General features: G+C 36.3%; 1 protein-coding gene across 5 annotated transcripts in view; it reads left to right on the forward strand.

Annotated features, from left to right (window-relative positions):
* The window catches only part of LOC113234980 (neural-cadherin), a 536,163-nt gene that overhangs the window by 103,179 nt on the left and 419,697 nt on the right, over nt 1–13,287 (forward strand). For all 5 annotated transcript variants that reach the window (XM_026470517.1, XM_026470500.1, XM_026470524.1 and 2 more), the window contains one exon: nt 4,660–4,849. In XM_026470517.1, the coding sequence (XP_026326302.1) occupies nt 4,660–4,849 (190 nt within the window). The remainder of the gene's footprint in view (nt 1–4,659; nt 4,850–13,287) is intronic.

The following is a 13,287-nucleotide window of genomic DNA, read 5'->3' on the forward strand; positions in this document are numbered from 1 at the left end:
TTATGTCTCAGAGTGGTGATGGGCGCAGTGGCAGTGCCCCTAAGATCTTTGCGACGCTTACCACCACGCGCAAGTTTGTTCGTCTCTTCACTAGATATCACAAAAAAAATTTTAAAAATACTAGTACGGGTGGGCAGAATGATGCACTGACACTTTCCATATTAAAACAATGACTAACTATAGCTGGTAATTATTAAGTAATCTGTGCTATAGCAACGTGTTTTCTATTTAGCACTTCATTCAAATCTAGAGTGTCGCGTTGCTTTCGTTCCATAAATGAACTACATTCACATATAAAAGGCATACCGCGATTAGTCGAGAATGTTCGCTTTTGAAGGTTCAGTTAGGTCGTACGTCTTAGTTACGACAAAAATGTCAGAAACGGTATTTAGGAAGGAAAAAGGACTAACCTCACATAATTTTTTTATATATACGTTGATATCTTGGGGCTTTCAACCTGACCTTTTAAAGGACGTCCTTAGTGGAATAAAAACATAAATAAATTATAACACACTGTAGATTTTTTCTGGTTTTGAATTGGTGTTTTCTTCAATAGTTAAAGTTAATTTGGTTGAAATTCAGTAGTTTTAACAATAATTTGAAAATAAACGACTACATTAAGATGGTCTTTTACGTGGTAGTCGAGTAGAAGCCAACACATCGTGAAGGTTTTATTTAAATGGTTAAATAAAAGAAGATTTTAATACATGACATAAATGAACTTTTATCTTTATGTTACAGGTGTTAGCTATTATATTTATTGTGAACTAAACATATAATGTGATTTAGTTTCTTGAACGATGTAATACATTTAGAAACATTATTTTAAATCAAACTCGATTCCGCATATCGACTAAAAACAAAATTTTTTGTATTGTCTATGGTACGAGTCACTTTTGACTATGAATTTGTATTAGCCAGTCAAGATTATTACGAAATACAAAAAGTTAAGACCTTAATAGTGTTTCCTTGATTGTAATAATCTCCTAAAGGTTTAATAATCCAGTGATATAATCACACATTTAGTCACAAAAGGTTTCTACATAAATAAGTTGAGTTGTATACAATCTTTCATCAATGAATGTATCAACTTCTAATATTATTTTAATGTGCTCAGTTCTGTTGTACGTCCAATATCGTTTTTTTTATAATTATTATTATTAATGCAAAGATTTCCACTTAGAAAAAATACTTCGATCCGGCCGGATTCGATCCGACGTCTCGTAGCAAACCGTGACAGACGGTATACCAACTAAGCCACGAAACGAACCAGCGGACCTCACGTATTCTTCTATGCGCTTGTTGTCGGATCTTTGTATTGGTTTTCAACGACATTTTAGCCGTAGCGCCATCTATTTAACTGTCTCCGTGGTCGAACGGTTACCATTACTGCCACGCAGAGGTACCAGGTTTGATTCCCGGGCCGGGAGGAAATATTTGTATGTCCTACGTTTATTTCTCTCGTGAGTTTGGGTGTAATTTATGGTTGTCTATGTGTGTATCCATGGCACCCGCGACACAGGGTTTCCCTAGTGCGGGGCTATGTTGCGTGTGTGCGTTATTATTATTACCCAGTTTGGTACCTTACATCTATGAGCCCTGCCTAGAGATATCGCTATTAACTGTAGTTTTTTTTTATCGAAAGTCATAATGTTTCACCACCATTATGATATTCAATTATTTTTAACCGGACTTCAAAAAAAAGGAAGAGGTATCCGATTCGTCTGTATGTTTTTTTTTTGTATTTTTGTTACGCGAGAACTCCGCCATTTGTGAACCAATTTTGATGATTCTTTTTTTGGTTGTAAGAAGGTGTTTCAGATGTGGTCCTATTTAAATTTCAAGAAAATATTCCACCTCTAAGGGTGGCAAAATAGGGGATGAATGACTTTTGAGGTCGGTATTTTTAACCGGAGGTTAGATTATTTGTGAAATTATTCCACTAGTTTTGTTATTAATACAAACATCGAACACTTAGAAATAATTTCTTCGATTGTTCTCTTTTTGTTATTGGCTTTTCGCATGATATAGGAAAACGGGTAGGAAAACTACTACGTGGAATGACAAAAAGAGGTCAACTATCTTTTTGACGAATGTAAACACTATTTTTCCGCCAGCGCCATTTTTGTAAATGCCAGCAACCAAATGTTTTAGTTTGACCTACATTTACTAACTAAATTTTATCTGTGTTGGTCCAGTGGTTCCATTATCTTAGCACTTCATCAATCAACCAACCGAGTTTCTTTTTTTATGCTGTGAGGGCACATAGGCGACACAACCGCACTCATATAGGCGATACATACTCACATAGGCGATACAACTCAAAAATGATGAAATTGAGAAAACACGATTTGAAAGTTCAAAAAATTTGAATGCAACCAATACATTTATATTGTCGATTGAAAGTGGATAACTAATTATGTATGAACAATAATCTGAGTACAAAATATTCAAAAATCGGACCTGAAAAGTTCGTGGAATTACATATATTTGTCAAGTTTTATTGAGATCGGTTAATGGACATTGTGCGAAACTGGATTCATCCCCTAGTTTGTCACCCTTAGAGACGGAATATTCTTTTAAAATTTTAATGAGAACAATACCGAGGTACCCTCTTCCCAACATAAAAATAATCATCAAAATCGGTTCACAAATGAGTTACCGCGTAACATTCATACAAAAAAAATTGCAATCGAATTGAGAACCTTCGCCTTTTTTTGAAGTCATTTAAAAATAATAACATTATTGAAAAAAAATAATAAAAAAAGAAATTCTCCTAAGCGAGTTAGGTGGAGTAATGGAAGATGCACATCACTTGTTTTACTGGAATAAGAGGGCGGCGTTAATGAGAGACCTGCAGATCAACCGAACATCCGTAGGTGCTATAAATTGTATGCTAGGCAATCCTCACACGAAACGGGCAAAAAGACTGTTCTCCAGCAGGGCCGCCCAGACATGTAAGCTATAGTTTAGGATACGGTGGAACTGACATGTACATTGCACTAAAGTTCATAAATAAACAAAAAATTAAAAAATATAACTATCATTTTTGAGTTACGTCAATACTTGATTTCAGCGACTTGTTTGCGCGTTGCGTTGTGACATTGCGGAAAGAGCTAGTTATAATAATATAATGTCTTGATTTTTCCATCTTCTAAGATTTGGTGACAAATAATATTTGTCATTACATCTTAGAGGTATATCAAAGGATTCTATATTATAGTATCTTTTGATATACCTAAGCAATAGTGCTTTCTCTTTCCAGAGTATGTTTATAATCTGTGGACTTGTTTACTTTTAATAGATTCATACATTCTGGCTTCGGCGACCGTGTTTGTAACGACAATTAATTACCGGTCTATGTAACTTTTACGAGGTTATTAATTACGAGTTATTAAAAGAGTAATTATTAAAAGTTTTACGAGTAGCTTTTCTTCCAATAATAACGTTATTTAGATGGTAATTATTTAAAGCATTTGAATATATGTGAACGTCTCCCTTAAAAGTAAGGAATAAAACGTGCGCAACTCTTGCCGTAGCTGTAATACCATAAAATGAGCAGCAGTAGTGTTAGTATAGTATTGTGAAAGAGCTCATTCTGCTGCCAAGCAGTATTGTGAGCATTACTGCATTCCGGTTTTGAAGGGTAAGGGTACTGGCGAAATTACAGGCACATGGGACTTGTCAACTTATGTCTTAAGGCGACGGGTGCAGTGGCAGTGCCCCTCAGATTTTTGCGATATAAGGCTCTCAGTGGCACTGTAACTGTTATGGACAGGCGTGTCGCTTACCACCAGGCCTACGATTTGTTCGTACCGTCACTTGAATCTTAAAAAAAAATTATATTCAATATGAATGAGAAAATAGCATGCTGTATGATAAATAATATAAAGTACCAACTTAGGAGGCACCGGTTTCTTAAAACAGAAGAAAATATTTTTATAGCTAACGCTAAGTGACTAACTGTAATTTGTTATTTTACATTATAAGTTTTGTTGATTTTTGTTTACATATTTTTTATTGTATACAAAATAATGAAAAAAGACTTTTGTATCCCTGCTGTGACCAATAAACCGTACAATAAATTAACGTTTCCCTATAATCTACGTATCTATTTATATGACTAACCATGTAATTAGATATCATTTTAAAGTAATATTGTAAAAAAAAATGTGGGTATTGCCCAAAATACAGAAAAAATACTTATTTTTGGTAAATAAGTATTTTTTCTGTATTTACAACAACCCTTTGCTTTGTTTTTAAGTAAAAATTATTTTAGTAAAAATATAATATAGTAGTGCAAAAATCATACACGTTTAAGCAATTTAACAATTAAGCAAAGTGTAAAATAAAGTTTATATCTTTAGTTTTCAAAAAAAAAAAAAATTAATGTTTGATTTATAATGTTTGTTGTTTTGATAATTACATGTAAATACGTCACTGATTTTGTTCACTAAGCAGGTAACAAATAAATATGCGTTAAATATATATGTCCTTATAGCCTCAAATGATGCTGTGTACAGTCAACAGCACATCAAGCTATATATACACTTGTTCGAAAGTCGCCTCCAGTGCAACAGAACAGGATCCATCAATGTCTAGCTTGGTGTGCTTTGCCGTCGTGGGCGTATATTATATAGTTTTTTTTTATTTCCAAAGGTGTACTACTACATAGTGGACTCCCCCCGCAATGAGGGCAAGGACTTTTTCGAAATCAGCATGCAGACGGGCGAGATTTTCACCAAGGTGGTCTTCGATCGGGAGAAGCAAGGTGCTTACGCGTTGGAAGTGGAGGCGCGTGATGGAGCTCCTTCGGCTCGTCCTAATTCTGACAATCAACCTAACTCAGGTGTGTAAATTGTTTTTTTAATTAAATATATAATAGAAAAGATATAATGGAAATAAACGGGAGGAGCCACAAGAAATTTATTTCTTTTTAGATTCGATATTACAAAAATAATAATCATCAATTTGATTGCAAAAGAATTGTTGTCAATAAACAAAATTCGTCGTCTTTATTTACCTAGCTGATTAATTACTCATAAAAGCTATTAATTGTAATTAATTTTCGTCGTGAAAATGGCTTTTCAACTACGTAAAGTTCTGTGAGACACCTAATCCTTGATTTATTCATAGCTTTGCTTCCGAAAGTTTATAATTTCTACCCTAAACGATTAAATGTTGCTATATTTTTCAACGAAGTTACTTGGTCGTTCATTCATTCACCAATGATTATATTTCTATAGAATCATTAGCTGTTATAATTCTTTTTTTTGTTTAGACATCATTAATGGTGTGGGCAACACCTTTACTTTTCAATAACCATATCAACCATCTTGGGAGTTATTCTCATCTGATCCCCTGCAACTAAACCATCGGTAATTTTAAATCCGAACTGATCCGCTCTATATTTTGCATCTCTCAACGGATTCCCTCATTGTAATTTGTAAGGTAAGTATAGTCAAGAGAAAAAAAAAATCAAATATTCATTTATTGAGCAATTGTGATGAAATGTTATAATTATCACAGCCAATAAAGTTTTTTTGTGACAGGTCATTAATACATATTGCAAATCACAAGTAACAACAAATTAGTCTTAAGTGATATTTAAAATGTAAGATTTTCGAACTTTTGTATTGATGAATACAACGAGTACTACGCGTTATTTTTTGCTCGAATTGTAATTTAGTTTTTTTTTTTTATAGAATAACAAAGGGTTAAAGACTTTGACCGTTAAAGTATAGTCAATGTTGTTAATTTCTAATGGACTATAGTTATTTTTGATACAATAGCGGACAGTTAGTCATTATACACGAGTCTCGAGGCTTCTTTTTTTTCCAATTTTTATTCCATTAAAGACTTTTTTACACAGACATTTCATGGAATTTGATAACTGTTTTAAAAAAAAATTACATTATGCTATTTATATTATAAAAAAAAAAAAAATTATAAAATGTACATATTGATAATTTTATTGTATTGACTGTACGTTCTAAGTAGTTGACATTGATAATTATGTGATATAATTAATTATTCAATTTTAAATTCTATTGACATTTTGAATTCTATAGTATTTTAATTGAGCTTACTGACTAATTAGTTATGAAACATTGTACACCCGACATGGGTATGAACTGTTGCACCCAAATTACATGTATCATCTTGTTTACCAGTTCAAACAATAAACGATTCTGATTCTGATTCTGATTCTGATTCTTGGCCCGAGCTAGAGGCGAGGGTCAAGACTCGAGACAAGTGAAAATGACAAATTCGCACGTGTATCAAACGACGTTTTTTAATACATTTGCGAAAAAAGTATATTGAAAGTAAAATAAAACAGTATGTAACAAAAAAATAAATGAAAAAAAGTTAGTACTTTTATTTGGCCGATTTTTTTCAATATGGCAACTGTTGCCAGTATTCAGCCACATTAAAATTACTATTTCAGTGGCGCAGCGCGCAACGGTCTCGCGTAATACTCACCTCCGGTCATTGTTAATACTCAATCAGCATCTTTACGGAAAATATTTTGGTGTTTTTAAATGAAACCCGTTGTTTTATAAAACACCTATGCAATTTAAATAAATAAGATGTTTGTAAGTAAATATAAGTTTTAATGACGAATGACTTACATCACAAATCACATAAATATTAAATAAATATACAACCTCTTTAGGTCTATGTTTAAAACTTGAAACAACGGTAAATTTAAAAAAATGGAAAAGTAAAAAGCACTAATGAGAAGAATCCAACTTTCGGCACGATTTGTAGTACGAAAAATACCACGTTTTGAGCAACTGTATTAAAAAATAAAATATACAACCCTCAAATACATTTTCTTGTCGACTGTAGCACAGTACCTACCAGGGTATTACGTGGAAATAAAATGTTAATATTTATTTTTGTTCCACTGCGTAGGGGATCCAATGGGAATACAAAATAATATAAAAAAAGACTGATCCACCAGGGGTCGGTTTTAGGGGATCAGATGGGAATAACTCCATCTTGGTTACCTTGGGAGATGGATATAGTCATATCATGCACGCCTTTACTTAACTAACTAAAACTTCATTTTACCTCCTTCCTGGGTACGTGAATTCAACTTAAAAACTCTGAGAAATAAAAAATTGGCTTTGAAAAAGTGAATTTTATAATTTTTTGTCAACTTTTGAAATTAACTTTACTTTTACCATTTTTAAAGAGATTTTCAAACCAGCCCAACAGTTTGCATTGTGAGCGCTGAATGAGTCGGTCCCAGGTTCAATTCCCTGTAAGGTCAATATTGGGTGCGATTCGTAATATATATTACAAGAAATGACACATTTTAGCCGATATAACGCTCAATAGATATAATTAATTTATGGTATACAGACATTTGACATATTCTTGCATGATATAAAGGTCACTGGGTATAATAGACGATTGATATAACAACTTTCAATCTAATATATGTATATGATGGCATAAAGTTCATTTTATATAAACACTTCAGATATAACATTCAATGATTATAATGTTGAATGTGTATGTGTCTATAAATAAATAATTAAAAAATAATAATTCCAGTGGTGTTTAGGTGCAACGGCGAATGAACCGAATTCGTTTACATTTCCTAGTTGGTTCGACCTCCTTCTGTGGGTTTAGGTTAGGTTAGTATATGACAAAGCTGCCAGAACCGAATTTGTTTGCATTTGCTAGTTGGTTCGACCTCCTCCTGTGGGTTTAGGTTAGGTTAGTATGTGACAAAGATGCCAGAAGCGAATTTGTTTGCATTTGCTAGTTGGTTCGACCTCCTCCTCCTCCTCCGTCTCCTCGCTTCAGGCCCTCAACTAGAACGCTACTAAGACGCGCTACCTGCTCACGAGACAGACGCCCCGGAAACATGCAAAACCAGGGCAGAGAAGCATGTCCGTCTCTGCAGCTAACCACAAGCCCCAGCGAGTCCATACCCAAGTCCAGGTCCACCAGTGACGCCCGCAAAGGCGTATCACTGGCGGAGGCCTTGGCCCGGACGCCCGCTGTACCCTGGTCTTGCCATCGAGCCCGTAGTCTCTCCGGAAAACCCTATCTCTCGGGTCGGCAGATAGGGACGGGATAGTAGAGCAGTCTTAGGTAACATTTTTAGTAGCAGTAGAGCTCCTTGTGAAAAAATTCGTCCAGGGTAGTCCTGCTACCTTACCTATTTCTGCCACCAATCAGTAATGTGAGCATTACTGCATTCCGGCTTAGAAGTGTAAGGTTGCTGGTAAAATTACAGGCACATGGGACATGTCAACTTATGTCTAAGGGCGGGCGCAGTGGCAGTGCCACTGAGATTTTTACGGTTCCAAGCTCGTGAGTGGTCATGTAAATGTTATAGATAGGCATGTTATTTAACACTAGGCGTACAACTTGTTCATCCTGTCAATTCATATTATTGGCTTGGCGGCAGAAATAGGTAAAGTGGCAGTACTTCCATGGACGAACTCTTTTACAAGGCGCTGTACTGCTACTGACTAGTAACCGGAGGTGACGTTGGTTTGGAAGGCGACATTGGCATAGATGGTGATGATGGTCTAAAAGTTCTGCTGGGGTGTTTGTCCTGTATGTCAGTTTGCTACCAACATCAGTGTTTTTTCGGCTGTAACATATTTGTCGGTGAGAGCTCACCTGTTCAACTCCTCACCACTGATGGTTCGCATGCTGAGACACCTAGCGTCAGTTTCAATTGTGCCCCAGCGATCGGCCCCTGGCAGCGTATCTATACGGGTTCTTTTATAACGAGTGTACATGTTAAACGAGTTTTCATAGGTATGTTAGCTGCGCCAGTAATTACTTATTCGTGTGCCCATACGTGATTAGATAGTCAATAAGGACATGTTGTTCTTTAGTGGGCTTATTATTATTAGAAATACTAAACTTGGATTTCTATACTTACGTTAGGTCATTTATTATGCCGAGTTTAATAACGTCATCATTCCTGGCTTTTCACATGAAATGCTATTAAATGAAGTGGTGATTATTTTGGCTGTATACCGATTGACAATATACTACTTGTGTTTTCATTGGTGTTACTTTACCTATTATATTCGAAACGCATTATGTATTATTAGAGTAAGGCATTTGGAAGCTCTCATTGTAAAAATAATTTTATTCACGTACGCAGATGCGAGGTCGTAGGGTCGAGAGGTCGGGCACACCGTCGGGCTAATCACAGCGACGACCCGCATTCAAATGACTCTTTCTCTTTGGAAGTATTTCTTAACGCTCAAAGTTGCGTGCTTTGTCAATCTCATTCGAGAAACGTATTTCCACCTACTGTTAGTACCTATAGAAGACTCTCAGGAACCTTCTTCCTGATATTGGATATATTGGTGTCTCATATTTCACGTCATATTTCATAGGAAATTGATTGTATCAGTACGTGTGACTCTATAAATTGTTTGTTTCGACAAGGTCTCCTACTAGGTAAGAAGGTTGGTAGTGGGAGGGCGACATCGCTGTTTCGCGTCATCGTAAATCAAGCAGCGGCATAATCAGCCGCCGCCTGAGGCCCTAATCCCGTTAAGCTTCTCATCCCTATATCTGTCTCACGTGCACAATAGAGGGCTTTAGATCAGCTTATAGCTAACGTAACTACACCGCGCAATTTCCTTGATATGCATTCCACGAACATCAATATAGTTCATACAACTTAATAAAACCTCGGATTAATTAGTTCCTGATCGTAAAATGCTATTATCTTTATTTACGTGCTAGGAATATCTCATCTACTGACCATTTAACTAAGGGCGTTTTATGATTCAACGTCGATCGGGTATAAATACTTATATTCTTTAACACGCGGTTAGTAAAATAAATTCTAGGAGTGAGAATGTGGGCAAATATTGTGGTCTCTGGCCACGTAGCAATTTCAGCATATTGCAGCTGGTTGCGGGCTTGCGGGTGTGGCGGCGTGCGCGCTCCTCGCATACTGATCAGCGCCTGTAGGAGAGAACTTACCGAGCGTTCTCATTATTCGATATATTCACAATTACTGCTATTGCTACTTTGTGCAAGTTCCTGGATAGCTCTAACACTTAGCGTTAGCGTGAGGTACATAACTTTCTGCAGTCGGCATCGTGCTCGCTTGTACATTCTTCTGTTTGTTTGTTCTCAACCAAAGTTGCACAACGGGCATTCCTTGATCGAAAACATACTTTATTAAATATCTTAAACTTATTTGCATTCAGGAATTAATTTGAAATTAAAATATTTGTGGGTAATTCGCGCAGAGCTGAGAGCTGTTGTAATACTTCTGTTTTATTAGCATTTTGTTGAGACGTTGTGAAAGTAGATAAAAGAATTACTGTTTTTATATGGTTTATTTGTTTTTCGTCGAGCGTATCGATTACGGGTGTAATTTATCGGTGGCCTAATTTCATTAGATATTGTTATCAGCGACTGAAAGGAAACTATACCTACGTATACCTTTGTTAGTCTGTTTATTTTCTTACGGGTCCAGTTACGCAGGTATTTATTACTATGGTTGATTTTATGACAATAAATGTGAGTTAGCGTATTTTTCCCATATTGCCAGCGATGTTTTTTTGCCCTCTACAAAAGTCTATGTGAATTATTCACAAAATTATAAATACGGAAGGTGGCGTCAACCGACAAACAATTAATCCAATAATAATGAAGGAGAAACGAAACCAAGTTGGCGGTTATGACTGTCATTTTATGCTGTACACAGTGATACACGGTACAGTACATATTGTCTGGGATATTGCAAATCCGCGTATGTAGTATTGGCAAACGGCACGTAACTGCACTGAACCAAATTTTACAGGAGAAGGATTCAACATCATTACTTTGTTGCTACTACTTTCATTTTTTGCACAGTAAGCATTAATTTATGTTGTCTACGGACTCATAACAATACGATTCCGTAAATCACGCTAATTTGTTGGCCACAACATTTTGGCGGATTTGATTTGGCCACTAAGTTACCGAAATGGAAACTCATGATGTAATGCTAGTTACGCGTAATTGCGTTATCTCCGGCGATATTACAAGTCGTTTGCGTTTGGTAAAGTTTTCACGTTTTGTTCTTTGATAATACCCACTAATATTTGAAGTGCAAAAAAACGAATTTTAGTTCGATAATACAATTTAAAAAATACTAATCTGGTTTATTAGATCACGTATGGATTTTTAAGCGCATCGCTCTGAAGGCAGCAAAGATTCTACTTTGCAAACATGAAAATAAAAAGCTCTCTTCTTATTTCGTTTTATTGTCATCTAGCTCTTTTAAATGTTCGTACGCGCATCTCGGTCTTGAAATTCCGCTTTCATTTCATACTTTTTATATCGTCTCAGCTTTCTTTCGCGCACTGCCAGCGGCCCTCAAGTCCCACGGTGGCACTTATCGTTTGAGACTTTTTTTAATTTCACCGCTCCTTGTGGGTTTGTTTAGGATTTTTTGAACCGATACGACTTCCTAGTTTCGTTGTTTTTCTTTTTTCTACCAAAAGATAAACGAAAATCACAAATGACTTCACTAGGGAACGGTAACTTGATAAAATTAGTTTAGTTAGTTAGACGTGGTCAGTTAACGTGTCATATTTTAGTTTTAACTTCAATAATAAAAAAGTAAGAACGAAACTATTTCTCGGATATAAATAATTTATTTATTTATATATTTGTTTTTTCAAACACGACAAAGATTAGATCGGATACTTAATATAATCTCGGTATAAAGTACTAAAAAACCGATATCAAAGTCATTTATCCCCTAGTTTGCCACCCTTGTGGAATGTTTTCTTCAATTTTAAATGGGGACCACCTCTGAGGCAGCCTCGTTCCAACAAAAAAGAATCGTCGAAATCGGTTCACAAATTTAGTTTAGAGTTATTTCGTAACATACATGCAAAAAAGTAGTTGAAGGGTACAGGAAATGAAACTATTTTTCCGGATTTAAATTGTTTTTCAAACACACCTTGTTCCTCAAACAAACCTATCGTTCGAACCTACTCAGTTAGAAAAGGAAATCTAAAGGTCTAATAGTCCATAATACGTACTTATTAAACACCGAAGCGTACGATGTTGTAACAAGTCCCCTATTTCAACTATTTCCAATTACTTCGGCTTAGGGAGTTGCACGATGCCGTCAAGTGACAAAGCAATATTCCGCCGTTGTTGGGAGCTTGTGGCCTACATTGACCGCGGTGCCCTCGAGAATTTGTGACGAGGCCCAGCCGGTGCACTGCTTGCCTTGCCGAGGATAACTGTCACCAACTTCTAAATATTGCCATTTGCCGAGCAATATCCACGCAATGCTATCCGTAACTATGACTTGTGGATAAAATGTAGATGATCCAAGGTTAGATGTTTTAAACAAAGGCTTTAAGACAATGAATTATTAGGTCTATGTATTATCTAACGTACTGGAATAGAATTTAATAACACAATGGAATTCTTATGATGTCTACTGCATAATTTGTTTGATGTCCATTGTTGTGTCGTATTTCTGACGCCACGGTACGGTTTTCGTGTTTGCATTTGTGAACAATTATATAATTGTGTTAAGTAATTACTTTCTCGGAATAGAAAATTTATAGCAGCGTCATTAAATGATTTTATTTATAAATATGGCATCTGTTGTAAGTAAATTTTCCCCGTCATTACGAGGGCTATTCACGAGACGAATCCTGGTAATTTGAAAGCTTTCCACGCGGCGCACGGCGAATGGCGATGCGGCAGGCGGCGCGGTGGGCGGGAGGAATTTTCCTAAATCGTCAACTCAACAGGAGCTACGTTTATAGGTATCATAAGTTCCGTGAACCACCCGCCTTAGCCGTCATAAAAATCACCTAACCCCCTCCTAGCGCGAATTTGTTCCCTGGTTTGTACTTAACTTGCCCGTAAAACGTGCGCGAATAACTCCTAATACTTGATTTCAAGTGAAATGTAATACCTGTGTAGCGCCCAATTTGTTATTCTCATTTACAGGCGTCTAAGAGCGGTTACACACGGCGAGTTTTAACAGCGGTGTAAATGCGATGCAGTCGCTAATCGTCTACCTTTACATACACGCCCGATTTTAAACATTCTTTACATAAAAAAAAACGATGCAAGCGCTCGACTGCATCGATACAAACGCGCGATTGCATCGCTACACGTGGGATTTATAGGCGATTGCATCGATGCAATCGCGCGTTTGTATCGATGCAGTCGCGCATTTGTATCGATGCAGTCGCGCGTTTGTATCGATACAGTCGAGCGCTTGCATCGATGCAATCGCCTATAAATCGCGAGTGTAGCGAT

This window comes from Hyposmocoma kahamanoa, unplaced genomic scaffold, assembly GCF_003589595.1.
Source record: "Hyposmocoma kahamanoa isolate Upper Pololo Valley unplaced genomic scaffold, ASM358959v1 102, whole genome shotgun sequence".
Taxonomy (NCBI): domain Eukaryota; kingdom Metazoa; phylum Arthropoda; class Insecta; order Lepidoptera; family Cosmopterigidae; genus Hyposmocoma; species Hyposmocoma kahamanoa.